This window comes from Corvus moneduloides, chromosome 5 (genome assembly GCF_009650955.1).
Source record: "Corvus moneduloides isolate bCorMon1 chromosome 5, bCorMon1.pri, whole genome shotgun sequence".
NCBI classification, from domain to species: Eukaryota; Metazoa; Chordata; class Aves; order Passeriformes; family Corvidae; genus Corvus; species Corvus moneduloides.
The window spans coordinates 32219813-32242145 of NC_045480.1; the positions used below are offsets into that span (position 1 = coordinate 32219813).

General features: G+C 36.9%; 1 protein-coding gene across 7 annotated transcripts; it reads right to left on the bottom strand.

The window, feature by feature from the left end:
* Positions 1-297: 297 nt before the first annotated feature.
* Positions 298-22241, bottom strand: KLKB1 (kallikrein B1). Of its 7 annotated transcripts, none has more exons than XM_032110039.1 (17): positions 17464-17555; positions 16869-16962; positions 16714-16759; positions 16191-16249; positions 13390-13552; positions 12619-12722; positions 10915-11074; positions 10234-10343; positions 7142-7301; positions 6189-6298; positions 5948-6107; positions 5703-5821; positions 5184-5358; positions 4630-4805; positions 4228-4323; positions 2810-2949; positions 298-1581 (listed from the first exon to the last, which is right to left on the bottom strand). In XM_032110039.1, exons 1-17 carry the CDS (start codon positions 17503-17505, stop codon positions 1426-1428), a joined length of 2070 nt encoding a protein of 689 aa, XP_031965930.1. In that variant the 5' UTR covers positions 17506-17555; the 3' UTR covers positions 298-1425. The 7 variants fall into 7 exon arrangements, with proteins under 7 accessions (XP_031965930.1, XP_031965932.1, XP_031965931.1 ...); XM_032110041.1 differs by having other exon boundaries at positions 5703-5818; positions 17464-17553; XM_032110040.1 differs by having other exon boundaries at positions 16714-16756; positions 17464-17552.
* Between the last annotated feature and the right edge of the window lie 92 nt (positions 22242-22333).

A 22333-nucleotide genomic window follows, 5' to 3' on the forward strand; every position in this document is an offset into this window, starting at 1 on the left:
TCCTGCTGTTTACCTCCCAGTGTGGTGTAGGGTAATTATGAATAGCACTCTGGAACATATTTGCAGCAATTATGGTAATGTAGATTATTAGGAAACAAGTTCATAAAGTTTGGCAAAGATGGTGCTACTACTCTACTCTCCTTTCTGATGCAGTCTGAAATGCTGCTTCTTATTATGGGAAAGTAATTAATTTTTGACTCCTGTTTCTCACACTAGTATTAATTTTAGCCGTGAAATATGTTTGCTACCTGACACAAAGTAACAAGAAATGATAAAAGGAAATAAGGAGAAATAGGAAAAGGATAAAGTTGTTTCTTTAATCAAGGAGATTTAGGTATTTGGAATTAAAAATATATTGTGTTACAGACCAATGGTATGATGTCTCTAAAAGGGGAATTCCTTTTTTTTATTTCCTGGGTATTCTTCCTCAAGAGAAGTAGACCCCCATTATCGTTCTTATCACAAAATTTTCCACAGCAATTAGAATAATGTTAGTGAAAGACAGCTCATTGGGAGCAATGGGTTAAAAGCAGAAGAATGCTGGGGATTGTAAACACACTCAAGTGACCTTGCAGCTGGGAAATGCAAAAAGTCTGGACAGTAACAACATAGAAAAAGATATACTTTATGCCTTCTGCTGTTTACGTTCTGTGTGCATTGAGAACTATCTATGTGTATAGATAACATAGGTGCTTGGTAACTTGGACGCACCTTAAGGGACAGGTGTGAGCTCCCTGCCTTGGTCCTGAGAAGATCAAAGCCCAGTGAAGATCACAGCATGATGGTAAAGCACGCACGTGCAAACCCTAGGCAGGCCGCTGGGAGCAGCAGGGCAGGATCTTCGAGCATGAACTGGGCGTGGTGGTGTCTGCATCCGCGTGTCTCCCTCTGCCAAGACCTCTGGGTTTATTTTCTTGGTTAGTACTGACACTTCTTTGGTTAATTCCCTAAGGAAACTAGGTTTATGCAACTGTGTATGCACCTCCATGCCTCAGCTTCCCTTCCCCCAGCCCTTTAGTAAGCTTTTAAGTGGTTTGCCCATTTTAACTACATTCAGACAAGGGAGGGAGATTTCTTTTTGCTGTGTTGCAGCCTCCTAAGACAAGAAGTAGTACCCAGCTTCCAGGTCCATACATGTCCTGCGACCTCCTTCACTCCCATTTTGTGCTAGCAAGGACAGAAGTCGTCCATGGCTCAGCTGTATTTTTTCCTGCCAAATCAGTGATCACAGAATTTATTGTTATTACTGTTTTTTATTTAGTAGTAGGAAAACTCTCATTCCTGCTTTTCTGCATTTTAAAACAAGTATTTTACACTCCAGGCTAACAAAAAACACCCTTTAAAAAACACTAATACACTTTATCACATTGCTCTGAGGGTTGTTATTCCATAGCATCATGTTGAGTGAGTCAGTTAATGCTCATACTATGTAGTTTTTTCCAGAATCCAGTCTGAATACTCAGCAACTTTGGTGTAGACTCCTGGCTGCCTGGGGCGAGCACACCCTTCGCCCCAGCTGGTGATGCCCACCAGATACCACACCTCCTCGTGCCTGCATGACAGTGGCCCTCCTGAATCTCCCTGTGTCACAGGAAAAAAAGACAGAGCATGCAAGGAAGAGGCCTCATCAGTATTTCTATCACAAAGAAAGCCTTGAATAAAATCAGCATCATTCAATGTTACCACCAGCATAACAGTCTATACTTCAATCACTTTCACTTCTGACTAATTAAGAGAGGACTGAAGCAGGTTTTCTGATCTACCAGTAAATTGATTTCTAAATAGTCATTGCAAACAATTTCCACTTCCCTTGAAGGTTCAAAACTACTGGCTTTTTTTGTTTTCTTTTTATTATTATTATTAACTTATCTAAATACAGTGATTTAAAATCCAATGAAAACTATGTGTGCAAGTAAGAAAAACAGCCAATTTGGCAGCATTTTTTCTTATGACCTTGTTTTTAGTATCTCAGTTCTCTACATGCCTTATCTTGTTTGAGTGACTCTGTCACACTCAGGATAAAACACCTTTGTGTTTTCTTTTCCTATTCCTAAGCAATCTTTCTGAACATAAGATTCTTTAGAGAAGCTGTTATGGGTTGTTAGGACAATAGGAAGTGTATTATTTTTTAAAAGAACATCTCCATGTTCTGTTATGCTGTATCAAATAAAGAAAGCATAATTGGCATAGAGGAAAAATTACTTCCCAACTCCAAGTATTTTTATTCCTAACCACTCATAGCAATAATAATATTTCAGCATACAAATATTAATGCTATTGTGACATTTTCAATTCTAATTACGAACAGAACAGTTTGGACAGTTTGTTTTTAGCCTTCTATTCCCCATGCATTTTAATAGCATTGCTAGCACCCTCCCTTCTGGTTTGTACACAGTGGATGCTTTAAAATAAGATTTTATGTACTGTATTTCATGCCAAGAAATAAAAAAAAAAAAAAAAGGAAATCTGCTCTTATTGGAGAAATGCTTCAAGATACTATACTTGCACTCTCTGGATTTCTGATAGTCTGAAGGAACACTGTTTTACTCCCTAAATGGATATCTATATATCCACACTCAGAGTTTCCTATCCATGGAATCTACCCCTAAAGACTTCAATGTCATTTAAGAAATATTTTCCATATTCCTGGTTTTCTGTGCTTTTGACAACCTAAAGGGACAAGTTAATCAAGAGCTCTGTTGATAATCATACTTTTCTAATAATAGTAATTAATAATAATTATACTATTCATTTATATATTTGAACATATGGTTGGAATATACAACTATGCACTACTGTTTGTCATTACCTTACAAGCATCCCTTCCACCTTCATCATAGCCAGCACAGATCACTTTATCACCTATTCTGCGCTTCCGGTACCTTGCCTGGCATTCCTCTTTTGACATGAAGGGAACAGGAGCCTTCTGAAGAATATCTTGTACCCGACCTATATAAAAGTCAATATGAGCAGAGAAATGTTTGATTCTAACAAAATAAAGGTTAAAATTCGACTCTGGAAATCCCCATATGCTGATACTACAAAGTGTGAGGTAACTGTTTCTAGAGTGTTAATAGGTGTTCATGACACCGATTTTCCTTTCTTTGTGTTAGCAAACAATGTGAATTGTCTTCTAATTTAAATGCTTTTATAATGCCATCTTCTTTTTCATGACTGGAAAAGCTTCAAAACTCCCTTGTGATTTACAGTGAATCGTCATATACGAACGGCTCTCAGCACATTGGCCCTTGGAGCATTGCTTTGTGTTAGTAACTATTATTTCCTAGTGAATTGTTGCAATAGGTTTGGAATCTCCCAGCTGCCAAATCTGTGCTGCTCTCTATCCTAGTTGTTTTTAAGATGGAGAAATTTGCACATAGACTAAACAAGAGTATTTGAGGGCAGCCTTTTCTCTAGTAATTAACAGAAGAAATTTTTCTATACAGTATCTGCCTAAGTCTGTTAGACTTCACATTGAACTATAACTTTCAGATAGGCAAGTGTATAAAGGAAAAGGTGTATATACATCTATATTAACATATAAAAATTACACACAAAAATATAAACAAATAAATAGGTGTAAAACCAGAGCTTGATAATTAAGAGCTTTTTGGCCTACCTCCATATAAAATCAGAGGAGTTCAAATCTCATCTACTATCAAAACACAGGTCATTGGCATGGTCTATAATCAATCTTCAGAATAATAAAAGCAATATACTTCAATCTCCAATTTATAAAGTCATATGAATACAATCACATAAAAAAAATCATGGGTTATGTGCAGACTATAATTCAAAACAGTTCAGTGGTAGGTTTATTGCCTTTCTTAGGCAAAATAAAAAAGAGTGTGCAAAACCCAGATATGTACTGGGGTTTGCTAGTAGATTAAGCTAGAATCTAAGGAAAAGTATTTGAGTGTTGTACAAGATATATTTAAGATTGAATTGTCAGGTATTTCAAACTATTGAACCAATTTATAAAATTAATTATTGTATCAGAGCACTGAGTTATTTAAGGATAATTTCATACATCTTTCATTTATGTTTTATGATGTCTTAATAGAAATCAATTCTAATAAAAAATTATATTAAAGTACTGTCTAGAAAGAATAATGGTAGCTTAGAACAGAGCAGAATTTTCTCTTTTTAAAGAGGAGGTTTCTTTTGTCAAACACATTAATTTTAAAAATACAAAATTTCACTGTTTAAAAAAATATTTGTCTGTACCTTTTTCTTTTCTGTAACCCCATCCAATTACCCAACAGTCAGTATAAAATGTGTTAGTGTCTTCTTTTGATGGCAGGCAGATAGGTAGCTGAAGATCTAAAGTATGAGAGAAAATATTAGTTTGACCAGCAGAGACAACCACAACAGTAAGGTTTTGTGGGCACCCACATGAGCCCTGATGACAGCCTCCATGTTATGCTTTGTCCCTTACACTATGTATCATTCCCATTACCTAAATTAAAGCCACCCATTTTATTTTCGAAGCCAACAGAATAGATTCTCCTCAAACCCCAGTAACTGCATATAAAAGGAAGCTAGCCCAGGTGTCACACACTGCCACAGCACTGCCAGCCCTATGTCATCCTGCACGTTTTCAGAATTCCTCTTCAATACACTACATACCAGTAAAATTCATAGGCTTATCAAGTTTCAACAAAGCAATGTCATATCCAGTCTGTGCGTATTCATACTGAGAGTGAACAATAATCTCTTCCACTTTGAAGAAGGGCGTATCCTCATTTATTTCTGATTGTCTTAAAATACCAGCATAAACACGCCAAATGTTGGGATTCTCTAGACTGAAAGAAAAAGACAAACAGTCAGTCTGTGACTAAATAGCCTAATGCACTATTACAGTAAGAAAATAGCTCATATCGCATGAGAATGTCTAGGGTTCTGTAAGTAACTTGTCTGCTTTAGAATTTCACCTTCTAGATTCATTAAAATAATTTAGCATCAGCAGTACAATACTATGCTACAAAGGGATAAAGTATGGAGTTCCAGTTACACTAGGAAACTGAATAGTCTACCTGAAAATTTCACCTTTTTTGTTACATTAAAGCAGTTCATCTAATTCTAGTTCTCATTGTTATTATCCTGAAAGGTACATCTCAATTTATCTTGCATGCTGGGTTAACCTTTTAGGGCTTATTTGTACATTTACATTTAGGCCTCACCTCGTGACACAGTGAGCAGCTGTGAGGATCCACCGGTTGCTGATGATGGAGCCCCCACATAGGTGTCTCTGTCGAGACAACTTGGCATGCAAGCTGACCTGCCACGGCCATTCACCGGGGGAAGAGTCTGTCCCACCAACAATCCTAATAGTTCTTGCAGAATGCTGCATACACACTACAGAAATAATCTAAAACAGAGCTCAAAGACAACTTGCACTCACCAATGAAAAATGAAGACGAGACTACTGGTGACCACTGAATATGTACCACCCATTGTGAAGAAGGTGATACATGATATATTTTTCATGGTTTATGATCATAAAGTCTATTAAAACCAAATTCACAGTGCTGTTCTGGGGTTTACAATGTGAAGATCTGACTGACTTCACTTTTCCAGAACACTCTAACTTTACAAGATCACCTACTGGGACAATGCAACCACTTTAAAAAAACATGGTTTGGCCTCCTACTGAAATCAGGGAAGCACTGGCTATTTTTCATGAAAGAAGTTTTACTTACCAGTACTGGCTTTTTTTTTGCATAATCTTAGTGAGTATCCAGAGATACTTCCTGGCCCATGTACTATTTTTACTGGAGATCCATTTGAGGACATTCTTAGGTGACACTCACACTTTCTGCTAATGAATTAATGCAAACACTTAGTTTGTATTTTTTTCACTGAAGAGCACATACATTACTCCCTCACCACATCTCTGGAATCATTATTTCAGCAATCTTTGAACATTTTAAAAAATATATCTCACCCTTCCTCATTGCATGAACCTTGGAGGAGAGAATAGGAAAAAAATTGGCAGCGGATCATGTCTGTGCAAACGTGCTGACAGGCTCTGTGTCCTTTAGTATAAGTGACATTAAGTTCATCTCCCAAAAAATCCATATGCGTGTAAGTGCGAGAATTGCAGGCTGTAAGAATGATTGCATTCAAAGCATCAGAAAGTTATTAATCAGATTAATTTTTTTTTCTAATTGTAATTTATTGTTTACCAGGTAAAGATCTTCTGCAATTTAGGAGGCCAAAGCCTGATATGGCATTTTCTTGTGATACGAGTGCTTCTGGAATTCCACTTGTTGATGTCTTCAGAAGGCAAAGATTTCTAAAATTAAATATTTTTTAAAATAACTAAACCTGTTATATAACACCATAAAAATAATTGTTTAGGTACAGGTAAAAGAAGATTCTTTCCTAAATACACTCTTTTCTCCCAAGTCTCAATCTGCAGAAATATTTCATATGAAAATGTATTCACTAAGTTCACTAGTTCACACAAAATTGAGGCAGTTTTTATAGTGCTGTGAAATGCCATACAGCATACCAAACCTACTAAAGGTTTTACAGTATTCATACATATAGAGAAGAGGTGATTTTAGATGATGCGTGCCATCTCAGCTTTGCTTTTCCCTGAAATTGATGTGAAATTTTATTCTTCTCATTTGTGTGGAATATTGATTTTTAACTATTCTCACTACTGTGTATGAAAGAAGGAAGCCAAATAGAAATATTTTTAAACCCATTAACCTAATTGAAAAATCTTTTCAGGTAAATAAGTTCACCCTGCCAGGAAACCAGATGGCTCTTTTGATAATATTTTGATAAATTTGATAATATTTTCATAAAATTTTGATAAAATTCAGCTTTAAGTCTTTAAAACAATCTGGAGGCTCACTGTACTTTTGACGTGTATAATTCTTTTCAGATTAAGACCAGATACACAACCACAATACAAAAGCCCTGATCACATTGGAAAACAGTTGAAATGCCCACAGGAAATTATAAATTTATGAGCAAAAACCATAGAAACCTGTGTTTTACTGAAAATACCTTTTCAACATAAATTTACATACTTATAAGAAATCTGTGTTTAAAAAAAAGACTGTGTTTTTAAAAAACAAATTTTAAAAAATCTATATAGATAATTGCATTTAATTGTCATAGTCACCTTTGAGATTCTATTTGCCATTTCCTGGTAAAAAATGTAAAGAACAAGCACTTTGGAAAATATGTACAAATAGTTTGGCAGACAGAAATATCAGGAGTGAAAAAACTTGTAATATTAATTCCTGAAAACTCGTGATCTTCAAAAATGTCCATTTGACAATCTGTATAAAACAAGAACAAAATAACAAAATTCCAGACTTTAGTATGCCATCAGAATACTGAGATTTACAGATTACTCATTTCTATCTTTATTCCTGTTTTCCTTCTCTGATTGATCAGTTGGAAAGATAACACAACATTTTAACCAAAAACTATTTCTCAAGAATATTTTTGAATATGTAAAGTCATAGAGAGAACTACTGAAGAGGGATAAGGTTCATATAGAGGAAAATCTACATGTTACAATAGAGATTTGTTAATCTAATAGGGAAAGATTTAAATTAATTTTTAATGGGTATATCAGGTTCATAGGAAGACTAGAAAAAATATAAGGTGATGTTCTTCTTAACATTTCTTTTACTATTTGAAAAGTAGGCACAGTAAGTACGAATGCTGCCCCCTGACATGGCCAAAATAACACAACAGAGGCTTGTCAGGATATTTCACACAACCAGACTATGGATATAGAAGTTACAGGAAGTATTAGCATGTTTAAAAAGAGACAAATGAGTTTCCTTCTCCAAAGATATACTTGAAGTCCTGGTTCGAATCCTACTGCAAGAACTTAAAAAAAAAAAAATGGAAGCACCAGTACAGAGGATGTTTCCTGAACTTACCAAGCTGCAGAGATAGTAAAAAATAGTGAAATGATCCAAAAGATAGGATTTGGTGGCAGCAGAGAATGTGAGCTCTTGAGAAAGTACAGCAACCGAATCAGTACTGCCCAGTGTGTTATAGAAACATACAGGGAATATCTTACTACGAAAGGGAAACTAACAAGAGGCAGAGCTAAATGTGACTCCTGTTAATCTGATGAGGTTTTCAAAAAACATAGGCAAAAAGTACAATACTGGGCAGTAATTATACAATAAGAACAGTAAAAAAATATAATCAGAAATCTGGAAAATTAGAGTAAATTAACTCTGGCAATTAGTAGGTAAGATCCTATGTTAAGAGGAAATAGCATTCAGGAGAATGGATAGTTCCTAAAGGAAATTATATTTAAAGCATAAATGTGGATCTGAAACTTTAGGGAAGCAAACCTATAATCTCAAGGATCATGTTCAGAGATCATTTGCTCAATATCCAGTGATCCCAAGGAAGGTACTTTGCAAAGGGCAGAAAAATAGACAAATTGCTATGAATGTGTAATAGCATATGTGCACAAGGATGAAGTCAGAGAGGCAAAGGCACAAAATGAAAGGCCACATAGAAAGGAATAAACTAAACAAAGCCAGAAAAAAACTTCGAACAAATGTTGAAATAAACCCATTTCAGATATTGACAAAACAAGGCAGAAGATGTTACTGAGTTTTTATGACTACATTCTACAGATCTCTGTCTGGACAGGTATAGCTGATCTGTTTTAGATTAGGACAGGTGACCTCCCTAGATGACCTCTTGATCCACTAGTGCTGTCGAGGCTTCTATGATCACAAAATTTATTTCTTCTCTCTCTTGCCTGCTCTTGCCTCTTTCACAAGACACGGAAAGTAGGGAAACAGGCAGGAACAAGATTGATTTTCTCATGCTGTCATGGTTTAACCCCAGCCAACAACCAAGCCTCATGCAGCCACTCATTCACTCCCCCACCAGTAAGATCAGAGAGAGAATCAGAAAGGTAAAAACAGAGAACTTGTGGTTTCAGGTAAAGACAGTTTTATAGGAAAATCCCATGTTGGGCACCAAAAAGGACTTTGGTGGGTTGACCTTGGCTAGCTGCCAGGTGTCCAGCAACTCGCTCTATCATTCCTCCTTCCCAGCTGGACAGGTGAGGGAAAATGAGATGGAAAATGATTCATAGGCTGAAATAAGGCAAAAGCAAAAGCTTGCACACACATAAGCCAAGAGGAAAAACCCAGTAATTTTATTCTCTACTTCCCATCAGCAAGTGATATCCATCCACTTCCTGGGAAGTAGGGCATCAGCATGCATAGTGGTTGCTCCAGAAGGCAAACACCATAAATAATAAATGCCCCTCCTTCCTCCTCCTTTCCTTAGCTTTTATAGCTGAGCTGTCATCATGTGATATGGAATGTCCCTGTGGGAAATTTGGGTCAGTTGACCTGGTTGTATTCGCTCACAGGATCTTGCCCACCCCCAGACTATTGATGGGAGGAATGCTGGGGAGAGAGCACTGCCAGTGCTGCCCAGCAGTAAACCCAAGCACGGATTTGAGAAAGAAATATATTGATATAGTCTCTACAAAAAGTGATTTATAAAGGAAACCTAGATTATCTGTGAGATAAAATAAGGCTATATGAAAGCAGAATAACATCATCATCATTAAGAAGGGAACATATCACACAGTAAGACAAAGTGGAGATAGATTTAAGAAAAAAGAAAAAACTAGAAAAAAGTGAAAGATGTTTCAACTGAGAATAAGAAGGTTTAATACACACTGTTTGATTCTAGACTCTTGAGAATTTTGTCTGAGTAATGATTGCAGGAACAAGCACTGACTTTTTGCTTTCATCGCAAATCACCCACAAAATGCATAATATATCCCTTCCTATTAGCCAGCTGTATTAGAAAGCTGCAGATCTCCATTAAAAATTTTCAAGTGCATACACAGTATACAAACAGAGTGTAGAAAGCTTTATATTTCCCCTGATCTTTGAATCTGATGGGCTTTTATCTTCCAGTTTTGTATCCATGATACAAAGATAACGTACAATATCACCAAGCTAATCTTATGAAAGAATTCTTTAGATCTTTAAAGAAGGGAACTATTTCTGTAAGACAAATGATAACATGAAAAAATCAAAAATAGATGAACCTTCTTTGTCCCTGAGTGTACTAACTATATTTTAAGGAAAAGATTATATTAGAATTATTCTACATAATGAAACATTTATACATGTCAGTGATAGACTGCATTTCAGGATACATGACCCTTAAAACTAAACAGAATCAGAGATTTTAAATAGTTACCTAATTCAGAAAGCTGGCATGGCTTTAAAGAGAATCCAGACACAACCTCATCAAGCATCTTTATGCTGGCTGGAGTTCCAATACTGGTATGTTTCAAGAAGCATTTTTTCCTGAATGACAAAAAGTAAAGAAAGTGGTAAGAAAACAGGTCTTCTTCCTTGGATTAAATCACCTTCCTGAGCCCAGAAATCCTACCATTGTGCATGATCTGGCCATGGGCCAGAACAATCTCCAACCTCCAGAGCAAACTTCAAATTATGAACAGAGCTAGCTGAACAATGTTTAACTTGCAAAATTGAGGAGATTAAGAGCTCAAAAATAGGTCTCATAAAATGAAATCATTTCTGTGGATGCTCTGATGATGCTATTTTCAGAACAATAATCAGAGCAAGATTGAACAGAGCAAAAATGCAGCACAGCTACCAATATAATTTGCATTTCAGTCTCTTCAGAGGATTTTAGTTTTTTTCAAGGCTGTAATAATCAAGTTTGTCTTTCTCACCAATGGACAAATGAAAGTCAATTTACTATTGATATTTTCCCACCTGCAAGTGTGAACAAACATTGCAAGGAAGAATAAATTGAATATTCTTGAGTAAATTCTTGCACCTTAGACTGCTCTGAGATTTATTCTACTTAGGCATAGGGTTGTCCAGAGAAATGAATCCAACCTGTATTTACCAAAAGCTTGCATTGTGAAATGTTTCAGAGGCATATGTAAAAAAATGACAACGGTTGTTATTGGTACATCTTTTTTGACACTCTTGATAGCTGTCAGCCATTGAGATATCAAAAATATTCCCTTCCATATCCAGTCCTACATGGACATCTGGGCTGCAAGCTGTGGAGAAAGAGAGACCAAGTTCTAAAAATGTGCTTCTATTCTTTTCTCCATCCCATGCCCCAAATTGCCCAAAAGATAGCAGTTTGTATGACACAGCCCTCATAATCCAGATGCCATGTCCCACACTCACTTCAGTTACATCATACTTTATACATAGATCTAGCACCAAATCAGAAATGCAGGCCTGGTGTAGTACCTCATGGCAAGGGGAACAACTGGCAGACTTTGTCAATGCCTCTGCCTACATGAGAGAGGGGCTCTGACCACTGTGGCTGACTGAGACCAGAATGACATTCACCAAAGCAAGAACTCAGAATCAATACTAAAATATATTTTCCCAGTTCCAAATTCATAGAGCAGTTTAAATGGCAAAGTCTGTTCTCATAAGCTACAGACGTGTCCCATTTGAGTCAGAATATTACATTTACACTCCACAGAGGGAGGATTGCAACTGTGGGGGTTGAAATGCAGGTCATTGGGGTCTCCACAGAACAAGAGTCAGCCAATGATTGGAGGCATTTTTAAACATGTGTGGATAGATTTTCATTTTAGTCTGATTCTAGTGTAATTCCAGTGATATTAATTAGTCTAAACAGCATAAAGAATAACATTCCACTGAAATCTCTTTTTAGTCCAAGATACTCAGAAATACAAACATGAAGGTTTATTGGCAGGAAAGAGCTTTGAAAGGGCCAGACTGCTCTGAAGGGCAAGTGGCAAGCAAAAGCAAGCACTGCTTACTTGATAATAGCTACAGTGGAGAACCTGCAAAAAAACCCATTTAGTCCTGCCATGTTGAGATGCTATACCAATACAACTGAAGAACTAGTCTGACATCCATAAGACACTATTTGTCCTCAAAGGCAGGAAGCAAATACTATATTCTTCCTTATTCTATTTTTCTAAAGTACCATGCTATGCTTAAAGTTGATCTCCTCTTAATGACATCATCATGACAGTGCAAGTTTAAAACATATATAAATTAACACATTTAATGGGCTTTTAATACGCCTGGTGATAATTTGCAGGTATGGCATGCTGACATTAAGGCTTCATGTAAAGCACACATACCCTAAAAACGCAGCTGCTAAAAAATTATTACACAGAATCACAAAAGTACTAGCATCACTTTGTGACAATGCACTTTTGCTGTGTTGAGCATCTGCACCTCAGGGGTCACACATGCCACTTATATGAGCCACTTTCTGGAGTGGAATTGTAGTAGTAAATTAATCTTTAGAACTGGAGTCAGCAGTTAAAGCATGGGCTGCCATCTGCCTCTAGCAAAAGAAACAGTGACTGCAGGAGCATGATTTCCCTGTTACTTCATGTGGCGAACCTGGATGGTGGATAGGTGGGCCTGAAGAGTAAAACCAGTAGAGTTTTTGTCACCTGTGTTTGAAAGCAGTCTGACAAAGAGCACACAAGTCACTTCTTGGCTGCTTCCCTGATTCTATTCCTCTTTTTAAAATGCTAATTTTTTAACAGCTGCTACACAATGCAGAGCATAAAATACAGGCATGTGAATAACCGTATCTTACCACTAATTTGGTTACACTGTTTTAAGGAATGTCCAGAGATAGCTCCTTCCATATTCACTTTCGGCAGCATTTCTGTATCGCTGTCTTTTAAATAGCAGGAGAACCTGTGTTTTAAAATGCAGCAATTCACAGCTTTTGCAGTACAACACAGACTTTCATAATTGTTTCTCAGGTGAAATGCAGCTGTCCAATACACCTCAACATGAACTTTTTGACAAGTGCGATTGGAAGAAAAATAGGGTCAAGCCTTACACGCTTGGTTGGCATTGGTGACAGGTGACAATACTTCGTGTTTGTGGGAGCTCCAAGAGGTCTCAATAAAATGAGAAACAGAGACCGGGCTTGGAGGATAGAAATGCACTGGGCATAGAGAGGAAATACAGCCTCATTCTCTCAGGCTACTGAAATTCTAAATTGTGAGAAAAATATGCTAAATAGAAAGGATGGGGAACAGTACGGGAGACCATCGGAGATGCGAAATTATTCACATTGTCCCTCAACAATAAATACGTGGCATAGAGGAGGGAGTGCAGAGTCAGTTCTCTTTCCTTGAAAGGGCTGGTGTGTGAGTGTGAAAATTTGGGCATTGTCAAATTTAACCTTTTGAATTCAAGCAATTACTCTTAGATCACCAGTTTTAGACATACATGACATTGTTTTCCATGGCAACCCTGTACCTTTCCCTGCATGCCTGTGTTCTGTCAAAATGTTACCAGGTTTCTAAATTATCACAGGAGACCAGCAAAAGACACAAGTACATTAACCTTCTACCTTTTTGCAGGATCTTTAGTCCATGTTGCTGGCAAGTAGGTGAAGAGCAGACAGGTAGGATGGTAAGTACACACTACTTGGCAGTAATTGGCAGTCGGTGTAAAAACTGTAGTGAGGTCACCTCCTTGGAAGAATGTATTTTCGTAGATCTGAGTCACACATTCTGACATGGAATAACAAAGTGTGTCAATTGTTAGAGATAGGAACACCCAGTTCACCAGGAGACGATGATGAAGCCACTGCTCCTCTTTGTCATTGACCTTGCTTTTAAAACGGGCTTTTTTCAGGAAAGGTGGATAAGGGAGGGTCAGTAGCACAGTTCTTCTGAGAGCCTCATCTTTTCACTCTAGCAGAAATAATACTGTCTAGGGTGTCTCCCTCTGTTCCCCGTCTCATACCCAATGCTGAACCAAGGTAGAAACCCAAGAAGCTGGATGGGCCACAAGGCAGATCTGCAAAGCAGAGAGGGAAGGTACGTTCTCATGGAAGATCTCAGGAACAGCAGAAGCCTCTTCTGAGAGAGACCAATATAGACCATCCTTATGAGGAAAATCAGGAAGAGGAAGTGCAGAGACCGAAAGGAGTTAGAAAGTTTTATGTAAAGACAATCCTATTTTTTAGGGATGCTCTGAGGTCAGAGTCACAGGTGGTGCCACTCTGCACAGCCTCAATGGCTCCCAGCATTTCATAGACCTTCAGCTCTCTCACACTGCACCTTGAACCCCCCAAACCTTCTTCAAAATGAAGAAAACACTGTTACAGGAATAACATCTCAGGAACAGTCTAGAATAAAAATGAGTTCTACTACTACCTTGCATCTGCAGGAATTCTTGGCTCTGAATGACATACTGAACTCTGTAATGGCAACCACTCACGCTGCAGAGCTGTGCATCAGAGGTACCTAAGCAGCAACCTGCTCCCATCTTTCAAAATGAAGGCACTTGTAAGATCACAGAATCACAGAATATGCTGAGTTGGAAGGGATCCACAAGGATTATTGAGTCTAACACCTGGCCCTGCACAGGACCATCCCCAAGACCATGTGCCCAAGAGTGTTGTTCAAACACTTTTTGAACTTTGTCAGGCTTGGTGCTGTGACCACTTCCCTGGGGAGCCTGTTCCAGTGCCCAACCACTCTCTGGGTGAAGAACCTTTCTCTAATATCTGACCTAAACCTCCCGTGACACAGCTTCAGGCTTTTGGTCCTGTCAGTCTCAAGGCTCCAAGGGGTTTTGAATATCCGTTGTAGTAGAGAAGCAGGGTAGTTTGTCAAAGGACTTTAATAAGATCTCTATATTAAAACATACAAGAGAGCTGTCTTTACACAGGAGACCCTCTCTCATCTTGAACTTGCCTTCCAAAAGGAGTAGCAAACCAGTAAAATGGCTACTTTTATCCCTGCATCTACAAAAGTGCTTTTTCTTGGAAGAAAGATAAAGAGAAAATAATGTATTTTTACAGACTGGGAGGAAACCCAACTGAAAACATTGTATGTAGTGGCTTAATCTGTTACTATAGAGTGATCATCCTGTATCAAGTGATATTTAAAATAAAAACAAATGGAAATATGATTTTTCTGGATGGAATTCATTTTACAGTTTTAAAATACTACGAGTGGATTTTATTTGTTAATATGATTATAAACTATACTTTGGCAATTCAATGCTTCCTGCATACAGGTATAATATATAATTTTTTTGTTGTTGTTTAAAGGACTAAGTAAGGAATTACTAGGCATATCTGCTAGATGTGCTAATATCTTTCAAAGGTTAATTTCTTATTAGTAAAAAATTAGACTTTATAAACATGTAAGTTCTCTGGTATATATATACTTTCAAGCTCTTTCTCTAAAAAATTTTATTTATTATTCTCAGAGGCATTTCTTTGTCCAACTTTGTCATTAACAGAAAAAAAATTTCTATTCTTAGAATATTCTAAGCGAATTCTAAAGCTAAAAGAAAAGAATATTGCAATTATTTGCTGTATCAGATATTTTGGATCCTATTTATCTTCTTCTAGCATAAATTAACAAAAAAAATTACTTATTCTGTAAAACTATGCACCATGTAAAACTGTGCCACTTCTGAACATTTTAATTTAATAAAAAATATTTTCTAGGCCTCAGAAATTTTCCAAGATTTTAGTTTTGCTGAGATTTAAAGCCAGGTAAAATATTTTCATAAATAATACTACATTTATCTATTAGATTTTGCTCAAAAGCTGTTACCTAATTGTTCTCTGAGAAAACAGTTGAAACATTACTGAACTTATACCTGTGTTAGGCCTTAGTTATAATTTATCAGGAAAGGGAATTTCAGAGAAGTGCAATGCAATTTTTGTAGTTTAACTTGTGCTAGCAGAACAAAGTAAATCATTAACACAGAATGAAAGACATACACTACTCGACCTCCTGCACCCCAATCAGCCATAAAGGGCTTCCTTCCCCAGCTGCTACTTGGGCTACTAATCTTGCCACTGGGCAGAGAACATGGAACATCACACCAATTTCACGGTTACAACGTGGATGCAGTCTCAGTCCTATAGAGAAAACTTCCTGTGGCATGGTCCCATGTGTGCTGGGGGAGGTGACAGCATGGGGCGTGGCAGGACAGTGCCAGCAAAGCCCCATTAGAAAGTTCCCTGTCAGACAACAGGGTTATGCCAGTTACCCGAACTTAACTAAGCTCAATAAGCAGAACAAACAGCTCTCTCAGGAGCAGACTGCAGTTACTAATCTTCTCCCCTTCTACAAGAGTTGCTTTACACTGTGTGTAAATCACAGGAATTATACATTAACTTACCGCTGTAAACTGAAGCAAGTAAGAAAATGGAATAAAAAGTCCGATAAATCCAATGCATCCTAAAAGCCACAAAATCGTTCTTTAGAATAAGTTTAATAAAGGGTGCATAATTAGTTTTATGAAGCACTGCTAAGCCTAACGCTGATTTACACTTGTACTGTTTCACCATTAATTCAAAATTACATTGAAAATTATGATTGCAGCTGTCATATGCTGTTTTGGCATACCTTTTAACAGCAGAAAATTCATTCTTGCTCAGACTGGGAACAATATTCCATTGAAACGACATTACTAATACTGACTCTCCATACCGTTTAGTAGATGCTGTTATCAATATAGCAAACAAATGACTCACACTCACTACTTCATATGCTATATGAATTCTAAACTATTTTTCACATGCAAAAACTTAAGCTGTGAACTAAATTAACCACAATACACAAGCCATAAATACTCAAACTTACACTGTCTTGTTGCTATGAAAACCTTTCACTGAATACCAGTCGCAATAATGATTACATACCTGAACACATAGTAGGTCTGGATGCATGGATAAGGTTTGCACTCTACTAAAAAAAAAAAGTCAACACTTTGTGTTAAATATTACTGCCTGCAATGCTAACTCATCTCTAATGTTTACTTTGAATGAGTGCTCTTTTTGTCAATATTGTTACTGACCTTGGGACACATTTTCAGAACATCCATCATCCACACTGCGCTGGAACTGGTCCTGTATAGCTACGCGTCTGCAACACAGTCTCTCTTTTCTCCCCTATAAAATGATGATAATATTTTAAACCCCTGGGAAAATTTTCACCTTTATGTCAATTTGCAGAATTTTCATCGTTCCTGAAAGCAACCACAAAACCTACCCATATCTGAATATTTACAAACAAAGCAAGCTGAACTTAGCATTTTTTGTGTTGCTCAGCATGTACTAGCATTCAATTAAAATAATTGTTTTGCCTCTGTGTGTGTGTGTGCATTTCAATTGGTGGGACAAAGGGATTAGAACATTTGTCCAAGAACTTAGTTTCTTCACTTTTTGTTTCTCATTTGGGCTTTCCATTTCAGATATTGGGCAGTTATTCCAATCTGTTACTGTTTTAAGAAAAACACAAGCAAACAAACCAAAAAAAAAAAATCTCCAATCATGCACTTTTGGAAAAATAATGTATACCATTCAAAAAAGCAGAAAAACAGAACAGATTGACCATAAATTTTATGTGTCAAGATCATGTGTGTCATTCATGCAACATGTATTCATACCCACATTCATCAGAAGCTTTTGTAAGATTTCATTTCTATAATCCATTATTATCTATATTTTAGAATTTTTTCTCAGGAAGGGGTATCTTCTGGTGATGAGTGTATGTTTCCAAAGCAAACTAGTGGGGAAAAAAAAAAAGAAAAAAATACTTCCTTAAACTGGCAGTTCTCAAATTTAGATATCATACTCTTTCTAAAAGCAAACATCATTTTAATTACATCTGTAAGGGCATCAGTTGGATTTGATGGTGAAGCTCAGAAATAAGGCAGAAATGCTATTCAAAGAGAATCATAATGAGCATGCTCACTTTGGAAAATAAACACATTTTCTTTCACTGGGCCTGCTACTCACATGATGTGCTCCCATTAACACTGTTGTGCTGTTGCTCAAACCAACAAAAATGTACTTCTGTACAGAGAAAAAAATGTATTATGGACTCTATGTTGATGAGTTATTGTTTATTATAGGACATATTTATTATAGGAGAAATTACAAAATATGCTGAGATAAATTCTCAGCTGGTATAAGTTTCCTGAGCCCCTCTGAAGTCCAGAGATTATATGATTTAAACTAGTAGTAGAGGTAGAAATTTAAAGTGCATAGAATGCCAAAACTATCTAATGCTCCTTAGGCTCATGAGGGCTCCACATATAAGGTTACTGTTGGTCTTAATTCCTTCATTGTATCAATTTAGCTATCAATATTTCAAATATTAGCTAAATCAGGATGTTGTATTTAGGTAAGTCAGTAATTCGTATACCAGAAATAAAACATTTTTATAAATGGAAACATTTTTGATGATCCAAGTTCAAAGTTTATTTGAATCGTCTAAAATACAATGGAGAGCTTGCTTCTGTTTGACTCTGCTTCATTTTGACTTGGTAGTGAAAAGAACCAAAACCTGCTTCAGCCTAAGCAAGTTCTTTATGATTACATCTCCCTGGCAGTGCAATTGCCTACTCTCTTGATACTGCTTTCTGCTGATTTCCTCTGTGATCCATGCATTAATCTCTTTCATCCGCAAAGGTGGCAGGACTTACTGAACTGTTTCACCTCAGGAAATGAATGACTGGATTCTAGCCTGATTGAGGTTCTAATTCTGCCTGGCAGAACCAAATCCCACGTTTCTTATGGCAATTCTATTCAAAAAACAGCTTCAGCATGGAAGAGGATCTACTCTGTGATGAGACAACACCTGCTGGTTGTGATGTGGAGCAAGAGGAGAAGTTTCTCGGAGGAAATGAGGGAAGGAAGGCACCAGTATGGTGGGAACAACCCACATTCTCATTTTGATTTGGCTTCGTGGACACCTTTCCATCTGAATGAGGATTCTATAATAATTTAATGAACCTGAATGCTCCAGTAGGAAAAAAACAACCAACCAAAAAATATGCTGAAGAAGTTCATGGCTATCATTATGTATATGACAAAGGACAGAGAGAAATAAAATACCAAATGCTGCTAAAACAAACTCTAAATCTAAATCTTGATATTTTCTTCTTACAGTCAACAATCTACAGCTTTTTCATCTGAGTCACAATGCCATTATCTGAGTGAAGAATCCACTATCTCACTAGGGCAGAATGTTCTGTTTGACTTGATACCATCAAAATGTCTGCAAAAAGATGGATAGAATAATTTACTGATTTGTGAAAAGTGCAGCATTGTGTATTGTATCAAAATAAAACAGTTTACTAGTTTCATATCCTGCAATTACATGTCAACAATAGTCTTCCTGGAAATGCAGCCCAGAAAAAACTGCAAATCAGATGTCAAATAAGAAATCAATGCAAACCAAATTCAGGATCATATTAAAAAAAATAGAAGACAGTTGCAAATACTAAACAACAAATAGCTGCTAAGTTTGTTATTTCAGAGGTCTTCTTTGATTTTTCTCTTATAATCAGATTTGCCTTTTTTTTTAATAGATGGAGAATCACATTACTGCCCATGGCCTTACTTTCTGTAGCTAAACCACCTGATGCTGGTTATCATTAGATATTAGAGAAGACAGAATGTTTCAACGTATACTGAAGGGTCCCAGTATCTTGATCAAGGCTTGTAAACTGTCAGACAGTAACCCTTGAGTAAGTTGTATGTGTCCCTCAATTACTAGCCTGGAGTGAAGTCATTTGAGCATATGCCAAATGCTGAGTCTTTTGCTAACTGATAACTTTTGCCTTTCTTTGCTCAAAATATTTTGCAATTTCAATGAACACTTTATATCTCCACAAGTTATACTCCAGGCATCAAATAGAAAAGTCCATTTGTTGAACAAAAGATGGAGTTACACTTAGCAGAGTATACCTAAGAGACTCCCATTTTAAGAAGAATCTCAGATGTATGTATTGGTTTGGTTTAGAAAGTGAGTTAATTTAGTTTTTAATCTTTTAATCCATAGACTATTAAGGTCATCTTCTAAATATGACCTGAGTATAAACTGAGGTACTTCTATACTGGGAGTTTTGCCAGGGAGTGGCACTGATACTCTTTTAGGAAGAAAATTGGGGTAAGATTCTCTGAAGGCTCTTTGAGTCTTTTAGCTGCTGGAAGAGGACATGATGTGAGCTCAAATACGGCAAAATGATCTGTTTGTAGCAGTGTACTAACATTTATATATATGAGGTTTTGTCTTTTTCAACATGAGGATTAAATTCAGGAAGGCAGGTGGATACTTAGTAAGCACCACTATTCCACCTCCTGCATGTATCCCAAACATGCAGATTTCAGAGGCCAAAAAGCAGTTTGTGTCAAGGTAGCTGGAAACTTCTACTGCCTCTGAGGCACCCACAGGTGCTCTCAAGCAGAACCTCCCACCAGAGGGAGGTCACACATTGTTTGTTGTCACTGTACCTCCTAACAGCTGTAAACCATGATCCAGAAACACTCACACACTCCATTTCTGTTATCCCAGTAGAAAGCTGTGTCCTTTCTGGCACCATACAAAAGGGATCTTTACAGAAGGTGCAATATTTTGCTTTAGAGTTCAGCTGCTATGTTAATACCATCAGCAGATACCTAAAACACAGGAAAAAAAATCACAAACAGCTAATATGCACATTTTTTATTATGCACAGTTTTTATTACACAATATTTTATTGTCCCATTATTTTATCAGGAAACCTGGCAAGGCTGTGCTACATTCCTCAGTCCTACAGGAAACCCACACACACACACACACACACAAAACCCCAAAACAGAGAAACAAAAACCCAGAAAAAAATAACAAAATAAAGCCCCACACCCAGAGGGTTGTTGCTGACCACTACCAAATGATTACTACATACCACATGATTTAACCTAATAAAAGCACACTACACAATGCTAGGTATTTAACAGCTACCCTGCAGGCACAAAGTTCCCTGTATGTTTGGTACTGTTTTCCCCAATATTTATTTCCTTAGCAGCCTCAGATTGCTTCAGAACAAATTTTCACAACAGAAGATAAGAGATCACTGCCATTTCAGAATACAAAGATTACAGGATTACATTAGTGCTCATCTTGGCAGAGATACTTTGTGCATCACTAAAGAGGGACTTTTCACTTTGGCAACCCTGTGCCAGCAGTTGAGCCCATGCACTTTTCATAATGAGTTTCTTATTATAGTTTCATCCAGTTTCTGTCTCAATTATTTTCTTGCTCATTTTGGAGAGTATAAGGAAGTTATATGAGATATACACACATTAGGTGAGAAGAACATGGTACAAAAGCAAAGTGCAAGAAAAAATATTGGTCAGTGTAGATAGAAGTCATAAAAATTATCTTATGGAAAAAATTGTTTCCATTTGGTCTATTTACAAACCTTTTCCACAAAACATACCCCACAGAAGAAAAGGAAGTAATATTAGTTTTCATTTGTCTTGAAAGTCCTCAACTTAAGAACATAGCTTACGACATGAGGTACCTCTCCAGGTTTCAACTACATGCCAAATCTCCTGGCAAACATATTCTGGATGCCAATCTTTTTTACCTTGAAAGTTCACACTGCCAAGTACCCAAAAGCATGAAATAATTCCTTAACTTAGAGTCCCTTTGGAAAACATGTCATTTGTATTGTATGCATTAACATATGAAGATGATCTCAAAAGTTATCTCATTATAAAGAAGACAATGTTTACATTCAGCCCTGTAAACTGAAATTCTTGTTATTATACAGCAATGAAACCTACCTTTGAAAAAGAAGGCTGAAGAATGCAAGTATTACTATTGTTAAAGACATTTTTTTCTTAATGGTAAAATAAAGGTAGCAATTATAGACTATTTGCAAGCTCTGTGATTTCATTTACGTAAACTAATCAGTTAAATAGTTTCTTTTTAGAAGATCCTCAGAAAATGGTAAAAAATAGGCTTATCAGAATACAAAGAATTGGTCAGGTTCAAGGAAACCTCTAATTTACTTGTGAAACATAGAAATTATTTTCTCTTTATTAAGATATTCTACAAAGTACAGCAGTATCCCAGGTATTAAATGACTAAGTGTTGTTAAAAGGGCACATGGAAACAGACAAAAGAAAGAATCTGTAAATTTCAGCAAAACTAGTAAGGACAGATTACTCCTTTCTTATTTTGTAACACATTAATCATTAGAGTGGGCCAGTCCATGTTAGTTGTATCAGCTCTGACCTCCAGTTTCTCATCCAGTTCCCCTATGCAGGTTGCCCTATGCAGGTTGCCCAAGAACAACCTGAAAACAACAACACACGAAAAGCCCTCACCACCAAGTGGCAAGAACAGCTAAAGACACAAGTGTGGTTATCGGTGGGCACCCCTCTCTGTACAGCACCAGGCATCGTGCTGGAGCAACTCATTACCAGCCAAAAGGAGCCCCAAAGCATAGGGCACAAGTAAAGGCCAGACCAGCTAGAGGACCTC